A 23,294-nucleotide genomic window follows, 5' to 3' on the forward strand; every position below is an offset into this window, starting at 1 on the left:
GAATTAAGTCTTTGGAAATTGTGCTGATCTCGAATCTTTGGTTATCTTTCAGGAAGGACACAGTCACAGTATCTAATTAGACTTATTATTCACTCCTCTCGTAATGATTGCACCCCCCCCCCCCCCCCAGTACCAGCAGAAACAGAATACAGAGGATACCGAGGATTGATACAAGAACACACACCACCATCATGTGACTATGTAGAATTCCTTCTTGTGGATCAGAACAGAATTAGTTCACAATGTCATCTAATTAATTACTGCGTGATTACCCTCAACTCCCCCGCAATGCTACCAATGTCAAAACTGAAGGGGGGTAAGCACACGTGAACTGTGTAATGATCGTCCAAATATTTTCAGTTATGCACCAGCGAATATTGGAGATGATCAACCCCAGCATGCACTCTAATGATGTTTTTCCAAGATACAAGATACAACTAAAAGCTGATTGCACGCGCCCGTGTGCTTCATTGCATTCTCGGAGAAAGGTAGGATAGATGACGTCATTGTTTTCGAGTTAAGATTTAGTTTTTGGAATATCTGCACCAAAAATATATTTTGGTATTATATATAGAACAGAATCGCAAATACAAGTATAAAAGAGGCAGAAAACTTAAGTCGATAGATTATTTCATTCAATTCCTAGTCTTGTTCTTCCCTAGTGTAAATTTTGGTCTCGTCCTCGTCAATAACTCTTCCAAAGAAATAGAGGTTCTCCATACAAAATCGGCAACATACACGGATTCAATCAAATATGCCCGCAAAGGTGAGTGGTTCTTAATTTCAATGATAAATAGGTTTTTAAAATGTTTGGAAGCAATGAGAATTTGTATTTTCTTTGAAATAGATTATAATATTATGCAATGGCTTAACAATATTTGAAGATGAGTGTTCATGACTTTGGGTACCACTAAACTGTTTCCCATAAGCATGTTATTGCGCGTTACCTCAACATATATGGAATACAGTTTCATTCAATTTTTCGTGTAAATAAAAAACCATATAATATGTTATATGTTGACTGACAAGTGGTAAAGTAAAACTTTCAGAAGAAACCATCGCTAGAAATGAATATAGTTGCATTCACTATATCATACATTTGCACTACTTGATTTATTCAGTATTTCACATATGAAATTGTTCTTATCTTCAGCGATAAGCGAAAGATGTGAACCTCTTGCTTTAGATTCCTGAAAAGATATAGATCAGTCGACACCCACATCGGCTCTGTTTTTCTTCTTTACATTTTTACTTGACATTACACGATGTAAATTTGATTTTTCTCTACCAAATGTCTTGTAAACGCCATGAATGTCGGTGTTGTTTTTTTTTTGTGTATGTATTTTTTAATTGTTTTTTTTCTGCATTTTCTCACATTTCAAGTGAAAGGCACAAGAGAAGTGACGGCCAAATGTATTCGGATGTTGGCAATCTTTTCTTGGCATTTAATCATTGCTTGCAATTTGTTAACTTCTAAAGAGAAAAAAAGAACCTTAAGAATGCATTAAACACATGTGGAGGAGCATCTAGCTCTTATTTTGAGTCATATAGCGATTTCATTCGCGGCAAAATCCAGACTGTGAACATTTCTGTGATTGAGGAATCTGGAAAGTTTTATTTGCATCGAACAGATTATCATTTGTTACGTTTAACTGGGGAGATAACGCCCAATCACGTGACCTGAACTTTTATCATGCATGTATCATAAAATTATATTTCGGTCGATTTATTGAAAATCTGTCAACTATCCGCTCCTTCCCTTAGCTGAAGGGGAGCGGATTGTATCTATAAATACTTGACTAATTATGGTACATTAATACTTAATTGCGTTAACACCAGTAGAACAATTTATAGATTCTAATTAAGTCACAGATTGTGTTCGATATGATTTCCTGTTTGATTGGATTGCTTCTGTTATAAGTAGTGTGTGTGTGTGTGACTACCGGTATGTGCTGTGTTAATTATTATATTCCTGTGGGGGTGTACGCGTGACTGTGCGTTGTATATGACTATCTGTATGTATGTGTGTGTTGTTAATGACTACACGTCTGTGTGCGTGACTGTGTATTGTTTATGACTACGTGTGTTGTTAATGACTACACGTTTGTGTGCGTGACTGTGTTGTTTATGATTGCGTGTGTGGGGGTTGTGTGTATGTGTGTGTTGCTAATGACTACACGTTTGTGTACATGCCTATGTGTTGTTTATGACTTCGTGTGTGGGTATGTGTGTATGTGTGTGTTGCTAATGACTACACGTTTGTGTGCATAACTGTGTTGTTTATGAATGCGTGTCTGTGGGTTTGTATGTGTGCGTGCGTTTGCACTGTCTGCATACATGAACTTTCAGAGGAATATAAGATGATTTCGGACTTTGATCATTATCAATGTGTATGCGGAACTTAGTGGTTGGAATTAATAATAATTCCGCTTATCGGCAGGGGAATGGAATGCTCTACATGACTGTCTCACGAGCAGGAGGTTCGTTGAATGATACTCACCGGAGTTTGGCCGTGATAATGTGGTGTTAATTACCGTGTGTACACGGACATAACAGTTACTGTAAACGATACCGCTGTCAGTGTTTTGTGAATGAAGAACGAGCTCGTGAGGCTGGGCATACAGCTGATTGTTTCGTGTCAAGTATTATTTCAGCAACTTTCTTGAACTATATTTACATCTAATAGATTGTTTCCATATCACATCTGTTGTAAAGTTTCGAGTTCAAATCAATGACGTGTGAATCAGTTGGCAGGACTTGGCACGATGCCATACAACGATGTCTACTGCCGAAACTTCGAAAATTCACTTGATTTCAAATATTTGTTTGTCGTTCTAAGCAAACTAAAAGTTAGATGTTGATTTTTATTAAATATTCACACGTGTTCCGCCAATCAAGACTTATGTGGGCCTTTGTTAGTGTTACGAAACTTGACAATGTCATTGGCACACTGATTTTAACTATGGATTACTCCTAGACACCTGATCAAGAGATAGAGTTGACGACAGGCGTGCCCTACCCGGTCGACAGGGATACTTACTGCCTAACTATCTATTTTGTATTGCTTGTAGGAGTTATGAGATTGATCACTGTTCGTTATCCTCCCCTTTTCATTGGTTGTAAATGACTTTTTAAAAAAGACGATCGGGTTCTACATGTAACTATAAATAATGAAGTGTTGTTTTGTTAGTAGCATTAGGAGGTTTAACATTAGCGGGCATTGTAGGAAAGTTTAGCAGACATTGTATAAGAAAGTTTAGCATTGTAGGAAAGTTTAGCAGACATTGTATAAGAAAGTTTAGCATTGTAGGAAAGTTTAGCATTGTAGGAAAGTTTAGAAGACATTGTATAAGAAAGTTTAGCATTGTAGGAAAGTTTAGCAGGCATTGTATAGGAAAGTTTAGCAGCATTGTATAGGAAAGTTTAGCATTGTAGGAAAGTTTAGCAGGCATTGTATAGGAAAGTTTAGCATTGTAGGAAAGTTTAGCAGGCATTGTATAGGAAAGTTTAGCATTGCAGGAAAGTTTAGCAGGCATTGTATAGGAAAGTTTAGCAGGCATTGTATAGGAAAGTTTAGCATTGTAGGAAAGTTTAGCAGGCATTGTATAGGAAGGTTTAGCATTGTAGGAAAGTTTAGCAGGCATTGTATAGGAAGGTTTAGCATTGTAGGAAAGTTTATCAGGCATTGTATAGGAAAGTTTAGCATTGTAGGAAAGTTTAGCAGGCATTGTATAGGAAAGTTTAGCAGACATTGTACAGGAAAGTTTAGCAGACATTGTATAAGAAAGTTTAGCATTGTAGGAAAGTTTAGCAGGTATTGTATAGGAAAGTTTAGCATTGTAGGAAAGTTTAGCAGGCATAGTATAGGAAAGTTTAGCATTGTAGGAAAGTTTAGCAGGCATTGTATAGGAAAGTTTAGCATTGTAGGAAAGTTAAGCAGGCATTGTATAGGAAAGTTTAGCAGGCATTGTATAGGAAAGTTTAGCATTGTAGGAAAGTTTAGCAGGCATTGTATAGGAAAGTTTAGCAGACATTGTACAGGAAAGTTTAGCATTGTAGGAAAGTTTAGCAGGCATTGTATAGGAAAGTTTAGCATTGTAGGAAAGTTTAGCAGGTATTGTATAGGAAAGTTTAGCATTGTAGGAAAGTTTAGCAGGCATTGTATAGGAAAGTTTAGCATTGTAGGAAAGTTTAGCAGGTATTGTATAGGAAAGTTTAGCATTGTAGGAAAGTTTAGCAGGCATTGTATAGGAAAGTTTAGCATTGTAGGAAAGTTTAGCAGACATTGTACAGGAAAGTTTAGCATTGTAGGAAAGTTTAGCAGGCATTGTATAGGAAAGTTTAGCAGACATTGTACAGGAAAGTTTAGCATTGTAGGAAAGTTTAGCATTGTAGTAAAGTTTGTAAGACGCGCTTATTGTTTGATTTCCTACTCTACTAATATCCCTCTTTCTCCCAATACTAAAAACAAAACCACACTCCATTGTCATCCACGGAAAGTTTCCCAGGGTCGTCTTTGTATTCACTATTGCACAGAAAGTCTTTGTACAATTACAGCCAACGGAAAACTGCAACCATCGACACGAAGGAAAACTACAACCATCGACACGAAATGTAAATAAGTTTCAAATCACGATAGCGCTTACCACTAGGTTTATACACGTTTCAACCCCCACCCCTTCCCTCCTGAAGGAAAGCAAACAAATAATACATTAACATTTCGTTGTACAGTATCCTCTCTCTGATCCTCACCACTAGAGGGTCTCTTTAATTTTGTCATCTTTATTCAGATCAACACAATCGAAATATATCCGACTGATCTGCTTAAGTAGGACAAAATAGTTTTGGAGTGCACGGCTATAGATTTCACACTTTTTGAGGCTTACTGAGGTCACACTCCGTGCGTGACCGGAGACAATTGAGGTCACACTCCGTGCGTGGCCGGAGACAATTGAATTTCTCGATGGATTACGGCATGTGAAGGACGCTGGTCGGGGTTGGAGGAACTCGTGCGATCTTTGACCAAGAAATGCATGACAGTTTTTCCCATCCTGCAGTGACTTGCTTTCATTCAATAAGTAAAAACATGTATATAGAATCATTAACTGAATGCAACGATCAGTAAGACTAATCAGGCTACCGATATGGAAGACCGGTGGAGGGGGTCGGTCTGCCTGAACCTTTAATTCTGGCCCTAACTTTATTTGAGGTGTACAAGATTGTGAATACTTTTGTGGTAACCAAAAGGATAGTTATGGCTATTCAAGGTCACCCATAAAGGTCAAAGTAAAGTTATTACCAACATTGATTATGTTTAATTCTTGCAATTGGGGGCATACTATTCATAAAAGTGTCTCTTTGATAAACTTCAAAGTACCTTGGGGTATCTGGGGCCCATTGTAAGCCCAGTACTCCTGTTCATTGTGAATCCTAGCGGGGCCCGCGCCAGACAGATAAGTCAGGAGCCGTCTGAATACATGTGTATATAATCCTTTGATTAATATCCAATTCTGCATGTCGTTTGTTTATGCATGAAGGCGAAATATTGCTGTTGGTGTATCAGAAGTGTTCACTATATACTTAGCTGTCTTTTATCTTATAGATCTTGTCAAAACAATGAACAAACCTAAACTCAGCTGGATAAATATTTTGTGGTAGCACTTCAGGGCACTGTCCGTTCACGGGGAGGAAATATTATATAGTGGTTGGGTCAGTGACCACGTGATTATAGAGTAGCCGACTGTACATGTACAATGTACTAACGAGCAGGTATGCGCGGATCAAAAGAGACGTTGTATCTCCTGCGGAATGAATAATTATATGATTGTGTTATAGAAAAATAAAACAGGATGGGCGGGGCTGATAATTTGTGTAAGTTACTCTACACGTGATGTAATCTATACAATCATAAAACACAAAACTTGGAGTGTTTGAAGCACGGCTTAATTCTTTTTTTATATTTACTTAATGGGCGTTTGTGTTCAAGGGTTGAGTGAGAGGCCACTAAAGCAATCCAGCGTTTTGACTTTCTATTTGAACAAAGAATCCAAACGACGAGTACGTACTTATACAATTTAATTATAGCTAGCAAACTACAAAGTAATTTGTTCGGAAACTTGTAACCTTCTTTCTATCTCTCTTTTCTTTCTCTCTTACTCGCACGCTGTCACGCGGGGGTAAGGGTGGGGGCTTCTTTCATTATATCAATACATTGTAATGATTGCATATTTTCAAATTTTAGATAATGGCGTGTATAATTTTTTTCCCTTACTTTGTACGTTCGGAATTAGATTTCATATATCCATTTCTTGACAACGCCATTCCATTAGTTTTATTTTCTAGAACCCCAGTCACTCCATTTAATTAAACACTTTATACACCCGGGGTCAGGGCCGTAAATTAACCTTCAATTTGGAGGAGGCAGGAAATTAGGCGGGGGTCTGGGGGCCGCCCAGGCCCCCAGACGCTGAGCACATTTTGTGCACACTGAACACGTTTCGTGCAAAATCCTTGATTCTAGGGCCTTCTAAGATGTTCCTTGACTAACTCATTCTAAAAGAAAGATTTGGAATGCTTTTTAAGGGAGGTATCATGTTCTTAGTTATTGGAAACAACATAAATTCTAATGAACTTTAAATTTTAATTTTTTTTGGCTCAAAAGTTGGAGGAGGCAGCTGCCTCCTCCGCCTCCATGTAATTTACGGCCCTGGGGGTACTCCGTCTAATTAAAAGTCACCGGATTGTATCTTGTTTGACGTCCCTCTAGAGAATTTCCCACTCATATGGAGACGTCACCAAGACCGGTGAAAGGCTTTAAATTTAGGCTTATGCTCGGCGCTTACAGCCATTGAGCAGTGAGGGTTCTTTAGCGTGCCACACCTACTGTGACACGAGACATCATCTCCGAGGACCCGTGATATTCACACCTGATGCCGAGCGTTTGGCGATGGAGCTGTCACTACCCGTTTTAACGACTTCAGTCTGTCGTGGCGGTTTAGAGTTGTAGGATAACCCAGATTTTGGACACATCAAATGAAGCAAGATTTCACTGTGTTAATAACTACGTGTAATTTTCTATTATTTGATCAAACTACAACGTAAATAGGTCATGATCTATGAAATGCACCAATAAAAAGACGTTTGTGAAGGAGTTCAATTTTGGGATAATGTATTTCCATTGAATTTTCAATCAAAGATGCGTGAATAATGCAAAATTAAAGGTTGTTGCATGCATAAAATTTGTGGTAAATATGATTTTTAAGCAATACTAAAACATTCACATTTAGCTCTGAGTCTGAGTAGTGACTAGGGTGCCAGTGCGGTTGTTCTTACCACGTGACCTTGGTTATCTGTAATTAGAAGATGGGATTACAGCTGTACCGTGCTGATAGATCAGGGAATGCAAGCAATATACCGATAACTAAATTGGTTTTCCTTCTGATTCCAGAGAGACAAAGCATTGGAGGCACAGGCCCTGGATTGGGTTGAGGCCAATCTAGGAGAACCCGTGGACAGAAAAACACCATACGAGGATGTACTCAGGGATGGCATTATCCTGTGCAAGTAGGTTTACCCGTAGAACTCTCCCCATCTCTCTCTCTCTCTCTCTCTCTCTCTCTCTCTCTCTCTCTCTCTCTCTCTCATATATATATATATATATATATATATATATATATATATATATATATAAAACTCCTTTTGACATAATGCGAGACTCCTCTTACTCTTACCCCCGCTTTTATATTGTGACATACCAATCTCTATCCAGAGTTATCGTTCCCGCTACGCTCCACTAATACCTCTGTCAACGTCTAAAAAGTTATATCAAAATGTACAAAAACTAACTTAGCATATCGAACTGTAATGATAATATCTGAGCAAATCAAACACTTCTCTGAATTTTTTAAAATCAAAAGATGGTAAATATGAGACACCTGAGCGAATTAGAAGGTTTATATAAATTTAATATTCATTCAATAATACTAGTATAATCATGGAATTCGTTGTTTTTGTTAACCTACTTTAAGATTTAAAGCATAACACTTAAACTTATAAAATTATTTTCCATGATGCTATAGGTATAGGTAAGTTTTGCCAAGAATCTTGACATTTAGACGTTGACAGAGGTGTTGTAGCGCAGCGTAATACGCCCTCTGGTGAGAGATTGGTGACATACACGTCACAATATAAAAGCGGGGTTAAAGAGTCAGAGGAATCTCGGATTACTTTTGACATAGCTATGCTATAAAAGGGGGAAAAAAAAGAAGAAAAATATCACAGTACCGTACTATTCCTGTGTTTTTATGTTTCTATTTTTCACTTCATGCAGTTTGATGAATAAACTTATGCCCGGATGCATAAAGAAAATCGACAAGAAGGGTGGGGGATTCGCACTCATGCAGAACATCGAGCGTTTCCAGGAAGCGGCCAAAAAATACGGCGTCCCTGTTAACGAGGTGTTTCAGACGGTGGACCTCTGGGAGAGGAAAAACATTCCTCAAGTCACGCTCTGTATCCACGCCCTGGGACGAGTGGTACGTTAATATACACGTACATGTATATACCCATTTGATTAAAAGTACATAGAGACTTGACGATTGTATTGCATGCAGGATACAGTAAATCACGGCTACAGCGAACACGCTTTTAATGAATTCACGTTTAAAGCGAAGTTATTTTCATTCCCAACAGAATGAACTCAAAGGATAACAAATTACGTTTATAACGAATCAGAATTGTTCGTCCCCAGGACTTCGCTATAAGCGTGTTTTACTGTCTATACATGTGACACTAAAGTGTCTTAGTATAATAATATCCATCAATTTTACATGGAGGTACAGTGAAGCCTGTCTAATCCAACTGCTCTGGGAAACAAAATGAACAGCGTAAACACAATAAAAATAGGAATTTGAGAATGACAATAAATTTTTAGCATTGCCCAGTGAAACGGACTCTACAGGTGTCGGATTAGGCAGTTTTCACTGTAATTAGAAATAGATACAAGTAAATTACATGTACCTAGAGGACTGTAGAACGATGTTTCATATATTTCTAAAATTTGTTTCTAACGAGATAACTCGTTTATAATTGATAGGCCCAGACACGAGAAGATTATACTGGACCAACACTGGGTCCGAAAATGGCCGAAAAACAATCTCGGGAGTTTTCGGAGGATCAGCTTAGAGAAGGAAGGAATGTCATTTCCTTACAATACGGAAGTAACAAGGGCGCAAGTCAAGCCGGTTTAAATATGGGCAAGCAGAGAATGATCAACGACTGAGCTTTAAAGGGACACTACGGACGATTGTGAATTTCGTTGATTTTATTTCTTAACTTTTTTGTTTCATTAGTTACGTTTTTTTATTTCTACATATCAATGGCATTTTATTTCATGTTTGTAGACGATCTGGAGATGTATGCATAGTTAACTTATTATATATTGGGAGTATAAGTACATAAAACACAACAAAACTAAGTTGTTCTGTGTATGTTGTTCAGTACTTTTGATGCAGCGAAGTATCGCCACCAGCTACCTCTCGAGTGAAATACGTGTTATTTTAATGTAATTCCATACACGGCCACAAGCACCTGCGGTCCTTTTCACCAAAAAAAAAAATTCCTATTAAGATGAAAATTTTAAAATATGGTAATTCTTTTAAATATCCTTTGCTCACATATTTTTGAATGAGCAAAAGTAAGTATATAAATTTGTGATGAAACTCTATTCTTACTCGGGGCAAAGTTGCACTCAGATGAATACATGTATGAGACAGAGACAATTTTTGTGAAAATGGTCACTGACGTTTAGACCCACACTCCCTTTGATCCACTCCCTTTATTTTATTGTGATTAACATATTTCCTGTAAATTCGTGAATTGTATGTCTGGTCTGCTATATCCACTTTTTCTTTTCAAATGCCGTCTTGCACTTTTATTAACTCTTTAGTTGTACAGTTTAGTTACACGGGTTAACACCACTTAATGCCCATGCAATGTGAGTTCAAAGGTCAGGTGCCTGTGTGTATAAACTGGTTATACCTAGTTCAAAGTTGTGGAAAAAGAGACAGACAGACATATCAAACGATCGTCAATGTCAACAAATAAAGTTATTTCTGTCTCCATGGCCTGTGCAGATAAATCACCCTGCCATTCGCTCGTGAGTGAAAGTTATGAAAACCCTGTTGTGTACATCTAATGATTCCTCTAGTACGAATTATCAGAGACTTTTATCATACAAATACCTTCACGTAAACGTATACACAATCTTTGTTGATTAAACAATAAAATGCTTTCTTGGTTGTTTCATCGGGTGATGAAGGTAGCTAGCATTGCCGAAAAAATGCATATATACCCCGCGTAAGCAGTTAGGCAAATTTTTCTGCAATGATTGTTGCCTTCATCACCCAATGAAACAACAAAGAAAGACATTTTATTGTTTATATTCACATTTTTATGCATTATTTAAAAATATAAACTAGAATTAAGATCTAATATGTATCATATGGTTGACCCATTTAATTGTTACGTTAATTGGAACAGCCAATGCACTCTTTGACCTTGATGACACTCCATATTTAATAATGATTTTGGCAGACAGGTGGTACTAGAAAACCGGATCGAACTAGTTTGCAACAAACATGTCTTTATTGCATGATGAAAACAATGTCAATTTCGAAAGATTCAGTGAATGAGCCGTGCTACATGTATATCTCTATGACTAGCAACCTTGACCTTGTCAATAGTTTTTGAATATTTTTGTGGACGAAAAATATTTTAACGAACAATGGTCATTAATCTTTTTCCTGTTTCAATGATTAGTGGATACCCAGCCAAACTTTGAGACATTTAACAATTCTTTGTGTTGAGTCGTATTATGTAAACAGGTTTCTTAAAGTAGGACAAAAGATTCCCGTCATTAGACTTAACCTTGACTTCCTTCATTAGACCATGACTTTGACCTCCCTTATTAGATTATTACTTTGATTATCGCTGTTTAAAGATCAAGTTACTGTTTTCTCTGTTTCAAGTAAGTTAGAAAATCACTTGATTACTGTTTTACGCCGCAATGGAGAATGTTTCAGTTGATAAAGAGACGTCTCCAGTTGTAAATGAACTACATAATTGTACATTTTGACCTATGGAGCTCGGTGCCGTGACAGCGAGGATTCGTTATCTAACGCCTACTTTGACACGTCCCCGTTTTTAAGTCATGTCCGAATGACCCGTGACTTTCACTTTTAACACCAGACGCTTTAAGAAGGAAAAGTCACTGTCTATGGGAAACTTCGGTTCACACCCGAGTACGAACTCGGGCTACCCAAGCTCCAGTCGAACGGAGAGAGTATCAACTCTTATATGACGTATTTTGATATTTGCATGAGGGTATAGCGTGGTAGCACTACATGGTAGGTCTAGCAAGGGTACCGCGCATTTTTCAAACGATGGATGTGATCGGTAAAATTAGTATTCTACACGGGAGTAAGAAAGAACACTGGAATATTTATCTTACTACAATTTAACTCGGGTGTGTACCGAAGTCGTCCCATTGATATACAATTTGGTGATCGGGTGTTAACCGATATCTACATATATATTTTATATTTACATCCTTCAGGCTTGTAATTTTATTTATTGCATTTCCCTGTATGTGGGAGTCAGCAAGATACAACAGCGGACGTTGTGATATCAGTGTGATTTTTGTGACACAAATGAGGAAACCACTCATGTGGGAATATAAATACATTTAAAGGAAAACTGCCCAGAGCAAGTGTCATTTTACTAAAAAAAAAAAAGATTCTAGGGCCTATATGTACAAGGAAACGATGTGCATTATATACGTATAGCCCGGAAGTAATATTGAACTGTACAAAGAGAGATAATTTGTCCTTCACAAGGAAGACGCGTTCTTTGTACAAGAGATAATTCTGGGTAGTATAAATGGTTTTTAATTAGAATTGATAAAGTGGATTTTATCATACAAAAGTAGAAACCATATCAATATGATAGTCATATAGTTTCTACTTTTTTTGCCACAGTCTTGATTGATAACATTGATTTTAAGTAAAGAAAACTTGTTAAAGGAACTCATTCAACACGCGTTTTGAAATCTCTGATCTATACTGAAAACCACCGTTCCGCATAAATGAGAGAAATTGAGAGAAATTGTTTATCGACAATTACGCGCATTTTGTCGACGTGTTGAGATATGTATTAACCTTATCCACTACCGGTCAATATAATCAATGGTCAGAGGCTACCTGTCACTATAATCAATGGACAGAGAGTACCGGTCACTATAATCAATGGACAGAGAGTACCGGTCACTATAATCAGTGAACAGAGAGTACCGGTCACTACAATCAGTGGACAGAGAGTACCGGTCACTATAATCAGTGGACAGCGAGTACCGGTCAATATAATCAATGGACAGAGAGTACCGGTCAATATAATCAATGAACAGAGAGTACCAGTCACTATAATCAATGGACAGTGAAGGTAAGTCCTGGTCATAAAGTTGCATGTACAGGAAATGTAAAAAAAAAAATGTAAAATAGAATACACGTAGATCTAAATAGCGTGAGAAACTAAATTCTTACGAAAATGCCCCGTAATTCAGGTGGGCGGTGCCATCAACATTCAGAATTTCAATTTGATTTTCGAACAAAAACTCGCATAATTTTTGGAAGCACGTGATACATTTTACGCCGCAGACAGAGCTGAATCTCCAGGATACTAATGCATGTAATATAGTTATTAGTCACTGATTATTGTGAGTGTGTGTTTGCATCCACTGTGAGTGGGTTTGCAGTTGCTTCATCGTTAAAATATGGCTCCACGCATATATCTATACCGACCCCACCCTGAGGAGTATTTACAGGTAGTATACCAGCTCCGCCAATGCACACACATATACCGACCCCGCCCACATATGCAGATCTGATTACCGAAATGCACGAGATATATTATATATATATATATATATATATATATATATATATATATATAATATGATATAATATAAACGTACATAGATATCGATATTGACCCAACACGCAGAAAATGACCCTTCCATTTATAACTTGTGTCTGCTTTGACTAACCGTACATTTTTGAGCTTGATTACACATTACAAAAAAAAAATATATACATCTACTAGTAAAGGATTAAACTGCAAAACATATTACATAGCACGTAGAACTGCAAGAAGTTAAGAATGCAATTCATTTACAAGTAATTTTAAAATCATGTTGAATCTTTTGAAATTCTTATCGTCAGATATCATTGAAATTCTTATTGTCAGATATCATTGAAATTCTTATTGTCAGATATCATTGAAATTCTTATCGTCAGATATCATTGAAATTCTTATTGTCAGATATCATTGAAATTCTTATCGTCATATATCATTGAAATTCTTATCGTCAGATATCATCGTTGCTGCATCTGTCATCAGTGGTGTTGTCATCGTCATCGTCATAACCGTCCTCATTATTCTGCTGCACGTCAGAAAGAAACAGGTAATTAAACAAGAGGCCCACAGGCCTTATCGCTCACCTGAGTACTAGTAAAAAAGTAGCACTACTCCCACAGGCCTTATCGGTCACCTGAGTACTAGTCAAAAAGTATCACTACTCCCAAGGGTTATGAAATCTAGAACAAAAATTTTGTTCTGAATATCTAAGCTAAATTCTAATGTTCAGCAACAGTAAAAAACAAGATGTTTTCTTAAAACTTCACTGCCTTCAAAAGTGCATACGCTGATGAAAGGTTTTACATAATATAATAGGTGTATTAACATTATAAAACATCAAAAGATATGACTACTTTAGGCCCATCCTATAGTCAAAACCTTGGGTTGTGAAATTCACCATTTTTTACACCCTTTTCTGCTATTCTTTTAAAAGTATACATTTAGATTTTATACAGTATCAGCAAACTTGCACTTAAATACTATAAACTAAGTTTGGCCCCACCCTGGGATCAGAACCCCTATCCCGGGGATCATCAAATTTACAATTTTGGTAAAGGACTACCTGCTTTTTCTAATTCTCCATTTAGTTTCAATAGTCATATGTAGTATCAATAGCACCAAAGAAGATGTTATTTAAGTGGTTACACATTAACACTATATAGGTCAGAACCCCTACCCCGAGGATCAGGAAATTTACAATTTTGTAGAGGCCTTCCGGTTCTACATAACTATGCATAGGCGTAGCTTGGGTTCGAATATTACCGAGGCAGGGGGTCTGGGGACGCATAACACTATATACCAAGTTTATCCCCATCCCTGGGTCAGAACCCCTACCCCGCAAATCATGAAATTTACAATTTTGGTAAAGGCTTTCCTGCTCTACATCACTAAACATTTAGTTTTTCTTACACGTGTGCGGTTCTCGAGAAGATTTTTGAAAATTGGTCAATTTTGGCCCCATGGGTACTGGAGTCCTGAAATTTACAATTTATGTTCCCCTTGTCTCAAAGATGCTTCACGCCAAATTTGAAAAGAATCGGAATGACAGTTATCAAGAAGTTTAAAAAAATGTTCAATTGTTAACGCACGACAACCAATATTGCAATAGGTCACCCGAGTAAACTAGAGGTACATGTATGTTTTTGTCTCTGTGCATTACACCATTAACTGCATGTACAGACTGTATTTACTCGCCTATAAACAATAAGGAATCTTCATCCATCAGCAAAAATTATCGCCGAGCTCAAAACTTGATGCAGCATATTTTTATTTATAGATATAGCTGTTATTTTTAAACATTGTAGATACAATGACTATAATTGCCACTGATCCCTATTAAATACAGTAACTGATAACATATTCATGTATACTTCGCTTACTTTATAAAACAAATAGAAAAGGGACTGGACCCCATTTTACAAAACGTCTCAAAAATTACGACCAAAAGTACTTTTTACAATTCGTATAATGCTGCACCTCTTTAAAGTGTAAATTCGTGATATATCTAAAGACAAACATACGATAAGTACATAATTTTAACCATATTTTCATAAATTGTGCAAGGAAATGTTATATGTTATAGACGTCATTGAATACTAGTCGTAGTGGTCGGACGTTTTTTGAATGGACTGCTGAACACTGTTTAGTATATAGGCACTCGACCACGATTTTTTCCTTCTTATTTTACAACGATATTTATTTCCACCCTTTTATGCTATAAAAAATGTGTACCATCCATAAACATTCAGGGCGAATTCCACGTATCAAGTTCGTTGAATGAAATGATCCACAAACTCTCGTCCATTGATAAATATTTACATTACCAATGCTTTTGCCTTGGATATTTTTTTCTAATTATAATCGTAGTCATTTCCTCATGAAATTGAATGCGATGCTGTTGTGAACAAAGTGAATATCAATGGGTCTTGATAAAAATATAGTACATCTTATTGAAAATACATGAGGGTAGGAACTCAACCTTCACGCTGTCATAATTTTCATGAAACGCTAAACAATGCATGTATTATATAAATCCAATGATATTTTTAGCTCTTATTTTCAGTCTAATACTATGTTGAATTGCTTTTATCAAGTTCTAGGAAATCAAGATAAAGTAAATATTTTCAATAACAACATTCCTTTTGATATAGATAAGAAGTAAATTATTTTAATTTTGCAGAAGATACACACGCAGGAGTTGTTACCCAGCATTCCCGAGAATGACAAAAACACCTCTACACAGACTTCCGATGAGAAACCACGCCCCTTTAATGATGACAAGGAATCGTGCAAATCAAGTCGCAGTTCTAGCGAGGACTCCACGGCGAGTGCTTCGAATTCTGAGGATGATCAAGTTGAAGTCTTCGTCAATTCCGATACACCCTTCATTCGAGAAAAAGTTGGACTCTTGACATCCCAGAAAAACAACAGCGCAGAAGTAATAAATATAGACCCAAGTATCGAGTCCACCACAATACCCAATCAACACAATAACTCTAATAACGAAATCAAAACTAAAGTTGTCAAGAAAGTGACAATAAAAAGTAACGTTGAAGGCAATCACAGCGGGAATCGACAGAAAGCGGAAGTGACATCATCAACGATAAATAAAAGATATCCTCGACCCTCAACTAGAAAATCCAAAACAAGATCAGGAGAATTGAACATGGATTCAAATGACGTCACAGTGAGAAAGAAACACAAGGACTCAGCTGTATGCAAACCCGAACTTAAAAAGGCATACAGTGTAAGTAAGTTATACAATACACAATCTTCTGCAGACTCTAACGACACGGGTACCCGAAACAAGTATTGCTTCGAGTTAAAAAAATGTAAGTGTGAATTTCTAAAACTTGTGGTAGACCAGCCTCGAACTCGTAAAAGACGGAAGGTATCAAACCAACGCCGAATGCTGGAGCGAGACATTAAAGTGCTCTTGGAGGATCCATTTTTACGGAAACACTTGTCAGGAGGGTTGATGGACTACCGGATTGCCATACCAAAACTGAGGTTTCCCCATCCTTCCCGTCACAGAAGAAACCGATCGAAGAGACGACCCAAGAGTGCACAGAGCATGTCCAAAATTTGAATAGATAATAATAAAAAAAATAAATAAATAAATAAAAAATTTCTCCTACATTTTAAAATTTAGAATTGATATGATCGAGATATCATTATTCCCACATATCATTTCAAGCATGACTTTAGAGCATAAAAAATAATCCATCTGCATAACATGTACATAAAATTTGTCCTCGTGGCTTTGCTTTTACATATGTACAACTTCCTAGATACTTGTGTGTGGTCAAGTTTAAAAGATTTCCACAATGATTTTACATTTTGTGTAAAATAAAACTTCAAGTCAAAAATCGAATTTGATCAACTGATCACTTGAATTTGCCCCATCCTACCTCCCATTTTCGTGATTCAGACAAACTTGAATCAGCACTACCTGCGGGTGATTGTATACCAATCATCAACTTGTTCTTGTGAAGAGGATTTTCAAATTATCTCCCTTATGATCGTTATAACGATGTAGTTTGAAAATACAACCCATCATTGGGTCAAATGCTGTTTTACGCGTTTCATTCAGGTTGTTAGACCGTTCTTGGCGGACTGATTTTGACTTCGGATAACTCCGTTTACCTGATAAAGATATAGGGCTCACGGAGAATGGGACCAGTCGACAGGGGACGCTTGCTCCTTCTAGGCACCTGATCCCACCTCTGATGTGACCATGTTTCAATTTCCTTTTATAATAAATTTATTCGATATTTATCTTTTCTGACAGGTTTTTTTTTTGGAAGAATTTACCCGTGGATTTAACAATTATCAGCAAATAGCGTTTTCAATTTTCATATATATATTTTTTTTATCAGAACGTTTATATCTGAATCTTTTAGGCATGATTTATTCGATATTCATATCATGCACCAAATCACAGCGAAATTTGGACTCCAGAATCTCATATTATTCCAGGGGAAAATCATACTTCATAAGAAGTGTATCAACGAGCCATTAAATAAAATTTTGGTGTAATGAGCTACCTTCAATAGAATCTTTTTTCTTTACTTTCTCCCCTGGGAAGTGGGAAGACCCTTCATTTGAAGAATTTGTAATACCTTTTACATGTACTGATGGACATTCATTACTAAGTTGGTTGAAACTGGCCTAGTGGTTCTTGAGAAGTTGAAAATGTGTAGTTTACAGACAGACAGACAGACAACAGGTTTTATAGCTCAGGTGAGCCAAAAATGAAAGAGATCGTAGTGTCAACAAACATTTTATTCAACGACATTTTTAATGAATGAAAACTCGTATTTCATTGAAAAGTACACTGCGTGTGTGGCTGATCAACACAACTAACAATAACTTAAAACTTTTGTAACATTTAAAACATCGATATATTACTACACACGTGTATGTACACATAATATTAAGATGCCTGCTCCTCTAAAACGCTTCTTAAAACATAAAATGGTCATATATCTTGATTTAAATCACGAAAAAAGTGTATAATTTAATTACCCAACTATAAAAAATCATGAACATCTTGAGTATAGAAAAATTAAAATGCCACTGTCTTATAATATAAACAACAGCATCAATTCTGCCTCACGGTGCAAGAAATTCATATAAATTAACAACTTCTCAAATTCACTCAGGTACACTTTTCGTGAATATACAGAAAGTATTATTATAATTCTTTTTATCTAAATTTACAATAAAAAATATACATGTATTTCAAAATGTCCCTTTCTCATGATTTTCTAGATGTGTCTGCATTCTAGTCAGACACACATGTATATAAACCAGATAGCTGCAACTCCTACCAGGAATAGTACCCACCGAGTGACGTAACGGCAGAACACAATTTAATATGTATAGGTGTTACAAACACACATAAATACATATATGTATGAGTGTTATGATTCTCTTTATTGCTATGTCAGTTGAATTTAAACATACAACACAAAAGAGATTATTGACCGAAGTATTAATTCTTTTGAAAATAAGATTTTGCATATAAATTTGAATAATATTGATAAAAATAAAGATCTTTGACAATCTATTGCTAGCTAAATATTATTCTTTGGAGAAAAAAAAATTGTTGCATAAAAAAAATTAAAGATGGCCAACTCATACACCATTAGGAGATTTAAGGAGTATATTCTGTTGGTATATGAAAACACAGACTGATATGACAGGACCCATACTAGGGTCCATAAAGGATCATCACATTGTAAAATGTACACAACAAGTCATATAACCTCACTTAAAAAATCAATCAGTTCATGAAGAAAACAATTCATCCTCATTTATTATAAATGATATGTTACACATTTATTGTACTACCCACTGTTCAGTATATCGTTACAGCTTGAAATTCCCAATTACACTCTGTACAAATCAACAATGGACATTCTGTAGTCTTTTATGAACTGAAATCATATCGTAGCACACAGTAAATACAGGTGCCTGTTTAAATCCACAGTACTACCAATCTGTTTATAGAAAGGGGAAAAAAAACAAAACAAAAATAAAGTTTTGTAGGAGAGTTTCTAAATAAAATATAAATATGGGGAAAAAACATGAATACGATTGCTCTCAAGAGATAACATGTGCTCTAGATGAGGGGTTCTGATGGTTTAGTGCTCCAGCACTGGATCAGACAGGTGGACTGTTGACATGGTGGTACTCTGGGTACACCTGTACTGCTGCATACCCTACCGGGAGGAAGGACAGGATTATGCTGACCGCCGCCAAGAACAGGAAGAAGACGACGGTGGCCAAGCGGAGGTTTTTACTGGCCGTGCCCCACTCGGGTATGTGCTCCCAGACCTTGGACACGATTGTGTCACGTAGGCTTCTATAAAACACAAAACCATGAAAATAGCAAACTTCTACAAATAAAATATTACTCGTAGTTAGGTACACTGTTTTCTTGTTTGGGATTTCCAAATATTTATTTACAAATACAACTTCATGATTATATCATAAAAGTATCTGCCAAAAATCCCAAAATGTTAAATTAAAGCTATCGGTACACAAAATGTTAAATTAAAGCTATCGGTACACAAAATGTTAAATTAAAGCTATCGGTACCCAAAATGTTAAATTAAAGCTATCGGTACACATTTATACAAAAGATCATGAAGCCCAGAGACTACCATGCTGACTAGTCATCTTCCTCTGAACTCTCATTCATTATTTCATATACATGTTCACCAAACCCATCGTCAGATATCCATGGCTGATCTCGTCTTCTAGACTTCTCGTCTTCTAGACAAGATTAGGCGTGGGTATCCGACGATGCACCGACCCAAACCCCTTAAAAATTGAAATAAGATTCAGTTAATTATTTACAGAGGTATACCCCTCAGCAATATTTTACAGCATCTCATCAGGGATTAAAAAATGCAACAGCAAAAAAATCAGTCATCTCTAATTCCAAAACATTTTCACAAGCTTATACCCATACATTTTATCATTCCAACATTATGGCACAGTTAGTCAATCTGTCATTGAAATATCAGAAAGGTATAATGAATTTTTTTTTTTTTTTTTTTTTTTAAAAAATCTGAGACAATCATTTGTGAATTATCTTAGAAAAGTTCATACATGTAGGTTAATCCTTGGAAATTGAGCTAAAACTTTATTTCAAGAAGTATATTGGGAAAGTGATCTAAGCTTGAACTAAATTACACTTTCCACTTTTCAGAACTTGATGGATGTACAATGTATAACCTTATAGGATATACATATACTTACATACCAACTCGTTATCCCGTTAATCCTTACAATTCATAGTCCCCTAACAGTGTCTGCTTTGGCCTAATCTTGACCAGTGGAGTAACAATTTATCATATAGATGATCTCATATTAATTTTCAAATGCAGATCCTTTGAAAAGTTTAACCTGATTTAACTACATAAACTTTTTTTAGACTTCAAATTTCTGATGAGGACCAAAACTGGCCTAAATCAACTCTACCATTATCAAAATGCTCATGTACATTTGGTCAGGTCAAGTCTTGGTTATGGCAGTCAAATTACCTGTCCTAATGGGGAAAACCTACCCATATTAAAATATATAGATCAACAAATAGCAAACATGTTGGATCAGAGAGGTTCAAACTAACTTCAGCTGAAGGTTTACTTGCAAATTTAGCTACACTGTAAACAACAGAAATTTTCCCAGAGTTCCTAGGCACTGACATTTCCTGTGTATCTCCTTCCTCTGCCTCCTCACACTTGTCTCGGATTTCATCTAGAGTGTCCGTAATGGAGTTCTGCTGATCCCTCAGCTGCTTCAACTGACCGGTGATCTGTGCCTTGTACCCCTGTTCAAATCTACCAGAGACAAATCACCAACAATAATGCAAGAATTATGGAAGGGGGGGGGGGGGGGGGGGGGGGGGGGGGGGGGGGGAGAAATGTCCAAAACATCATGTGAGTACAAGCTATCTGCATGTATCAGTATTCAATACACAAACATCATGAATCTATATTGTTTTCCTAAAATTTTTAACAGAATAATTAAAAGTGTATGGATTTCCTTACTTGCTTAACTTTAATATCAGATCTTACAAAACTCTGAATACCCACCCTTTCTGAAATGCCTCTTCTTCAGCTGAATGCTGCTTGGAGATTGATCTTGTTGTCTTGCTACAAAACAGGAGAAAATGATGCCTACAAGTTCTGCTATAGAGAACTCAATTAAAAATCAAAGTGGATATAAAAATCAATGCCTCTAACAAATTTGTCCTAATACAAATGGAGTTATCTGCCCTGATTGTGAGGAGGTACCATGCCTATTAAGCTGAGAGCTGTGTCTTAATACATCAATGAACCTCTGTTTTGATTATGAGGAGGTACTGTGCCTGTCTGATTATGAGGAGGTACCGTGTCTGTCTGATTATGAGGTACTGTGTCTTTCTGATCATGAGGAGGTACTGTGTCTTTCTGATCATGAGGAGCTGCCGTATCTGTCTGATTATGAGGAGGTACCCTGTCTGTGTGATTGAGAGCTGATATTATATAGATAGACTTGTTTCTATATCATAAGAAGTACTGTGTTTGTCTGATTATGAGGAGGTGTTGTGTCTGATTATGAGAAGGTACCGTGTTTGTCTGACTGAGAGCTGTCATTATATAGTTGTGCTTGTTTCTAGATTATGAGGAGGCACCGTGCCTGTCAGACCGAGAGCTGATATTATATAGATAGACTTGTTTCTATATTATGAGGAGGTGCCGTATCTGTCTGATTATGAGGAGGTACTGTGTTTGTCTGATTATGTGAGGTGTCTTGTCTGTCTGATTATGAGGAGGAACTGTGCCTGTCTGACTGAGAGTTGTCATTATATAGATGGACTTGTTTCTAGATTGTGAGGAGATATTTAGCTTGCCAGACTGAATACTGTCCTGGTAAATGTTCTGATGTAACACTGTGGTGTCTCAAGACAGCTAGACTAAGAGCTTCTAAGTAACTATGAGAAGTCCTAACTATCAGGGTGAGTGCTGTTCTTATTCAGAGTGTTTTTGGCCTTCCTCTGAAGTGTCTTACCTACAAATGTATATATATTCAAATATATTTAACAGCTACTTTTCACAGTCTTTTGTTGATCCTCTAGTTCAATCACAGAATCACATGACTGAATCTCTAAAACTGCTATCAGTCTGGGTATAAGATCAGATTAACAAGAGGCCCATGGGCCACATCGCTCACCTGAGTCACCTTGGTCCATATCAGAAGACTTTTCATATATATTTGCATGTAAAACCGCAGTCCCTATTATGGCCCCAAACCTACCCCTGGAGGCCATGGTTTTTGCAAACTTGAATCTACACTATGTCAGAAAGCTTTCATGTAAATGTGAACTTCTTTGGTCCAATGGTTCTTGAGGAGAATATTTTAAAGATTTTCCCTATATATTTGTATGTAAAACTTTGATCCCCTATTGTGGCCCCATCCAACCCCCTGGGGCCATGATTTTAACAATTTAGAATCTGAACTATATCAGGAAGCTTTCATATAAATCTCAGCTTTCCTTGCTCAGTGGTTCTTGAGAAGATTTTTCCTATATATTTGTATGTAAAACTTTGATCCCCTATTGTGGCCCCATCCAACCCCCTGGGGCCATGATTTTAACAATTTAGAGTCTGCACTATATCAGGAAGCTTTCATATAAATCTCAGCTTTCCTTGCTCAGTGGTTCTTGAGAAGATTTTTAAAGATTTTTCCTATATATTTGTATGTAAAACTTTGATCCCCTATTGTGGCCCCATCCAACCCCCTGGGGCCATGATTTTAACAATTTAGAATCTGCACTACCTATTAAAGCTTATCTATAAATTTCATCTTTTCTGGCCCAGTGGTTCTTGAGAAGATTTTTTAATGACCCTACCCTATTTTTACCTCTTATTGATTATCTCCCCTTGGAAGGTGGCCTGGCCCTTTATTTTAACAATTTAGAATTCCTTTTACCTAAGGTTGTTTTGTGCCAACTTTGGTTGAAATTGGCCCAGTGGTTTTTGAGAAGTAAAAAATGTTAAAAGTTTACAGATGGAAAGACGGACGGACGCCGGAATACGGGTGATCAGAATAGCTCACTTGAGCTTTTAGCTTAGGTGAGCTAAAAATGGATTTGCTTGTGTACAATGTAACTTAGTATTGTTAAGTCTGATTTCAGCATTGTCAATTGAAGATATAATATGTTCTTTTTAAAGGTGTCACTTAAGAAATAAATTTCATTATTCATTTTAGAAAATACATGAGGGTATGAATTGTGATGCTCACACCGGTATACTCCATGAAGAGCATTC

At 36.7% G+C, this 23,294-nt stretch overlaps 3 protein-coding genes across 5 annotated transcripts in view; 2 read left to right on the forward strand and 1 right to left on the reverse strand.

Annotated features, from left to right (window-relative positions):
• Nucleotides 1–444: 444 nt before the first annotated feature.
• Nucleotides 445–9,475, forward strand: LOC125661320 (myophilin-like). 2 transcript variants are annotated; one of them, XM_048893286.2, is made up of 4 exons: nt 445–766; nt 7,448–7,563; nt 8,330–8,534; nt 9,095–9,475. In XM_048893286.2, the coding sequence occupies exons 1-4, from the start codon at nt 755–757 to the stop codon at nt 9,278–9,280; spliced, it is 519 nt and encodes a 172-aa protein (XP_048749243.1). In that variant the 5' UTR covers nt 445–754; the 3' UTR covers nt 9,281–9,475. The 2 variants fall into 2 exon arrangements, with proteins under 2 accessions (XP_048749243.1, XP_048749242.1); XM_048893285.2 differs by lacking the exon at nt 445–766 and adding an exon at nt 4,815–6,057.
• Nucleotides 9,476–9,627: 152 nt separating this feature from the next.
• On the forward strand, nt 9,628–19,859 carry LOC125660871 (uncharacterized). Its single transcript, XM_048892682.2, has 3 exons — nt 9,628–12,495; nt 13,425–13,516; nt 15,650–19,859. Exons 1-3 carry the CDS (start codon nt 12,483–12,485, stop codon nt 16,556–16,558), a joined length of 1,014 nt encoding a protein of 337 aa, XP_048748639.2. The 5' UTR covers nt 9,628–12,482; the 3' UTR covers nt 16,559–19,859.
• Nucleotides 17,737–23,294, reverse strand: part of LOC125660869 (uncharacterized) — a 118,336-nt gene continuing 112,778 nt past the window's right edge. For both annotated transcript variants that reach the window (XM_056159215.1, XM_056159216.1), the window contains 3 exons: nt 21,078–21,137; nt 20,688–20,822; nt 17,737–19,339 (listed from right to left, as the gene is read on the reverse strand). In XM_056159215.1, coding sequence (XP_056015190.1) covers nt 19,138–19,339; nt 20,688–20,822; nt 21,078–21,137 — 397 coding nt within the window. In that variant the 3' untranslated portion in view covers nt 17,737–19,137. The remainder of the gene's footprint in view (nt 19,340–20,687; nt 20,823–21,077; nt 21,138–23,294) is intronic.

The sequence above is a fragment of the Ostrea edulis genome, chromosome 3 (genome assembly GCF_947568905.1).
Source record: "Ostrea edulis chromosome 3, xbOstEdul1.1, whole genome shotgun sequence".
NCBI classification, from domain to species: Eukaryota; Metazoa; Mollusca; class Bivalvia; order Ostreida; family Ostreidae; genus Ostrea; species Ostrea edulis.

What these genes read in the sequence shown, in the direction of transcription:
- LOC125661320 (XM_048893285.2), top strand. Translation starts at nt 5,968, where the DNA reads ATGGGCGTTTGTGTTCAAGGGTTGAGTGAGAGGCCACTAAAGCAATCC. An exon ending in ACAAAGAATCCAAACGACGA is followed by an intron (nt 6,058 to 7,447) that starts GTACGTACTTAT and finishes TTCTGATTCCAG; the next exon opens with AGAGACAAAGCATTGGAGGC. An exon ending in TCCACGCCCTGGGACGAGTG is followed by an intron (nt 8,535 to 9,094) that starts GTACGTTAATAT and finishes TATAATTGATAG; the next exon opens with GCCCAGACACGAGAAGATTA.
- LOC125660871 (XM_048892682.2), top strand. An exon ending in TGCACGTCAGAAAGAAACAG is followed by an intron (nt 13,517 to 15,649) that starts GTAATTAAACAA and finishes TTAATTTTGCAG; the next exon opens with AAGATACACACGCAGGAGTT.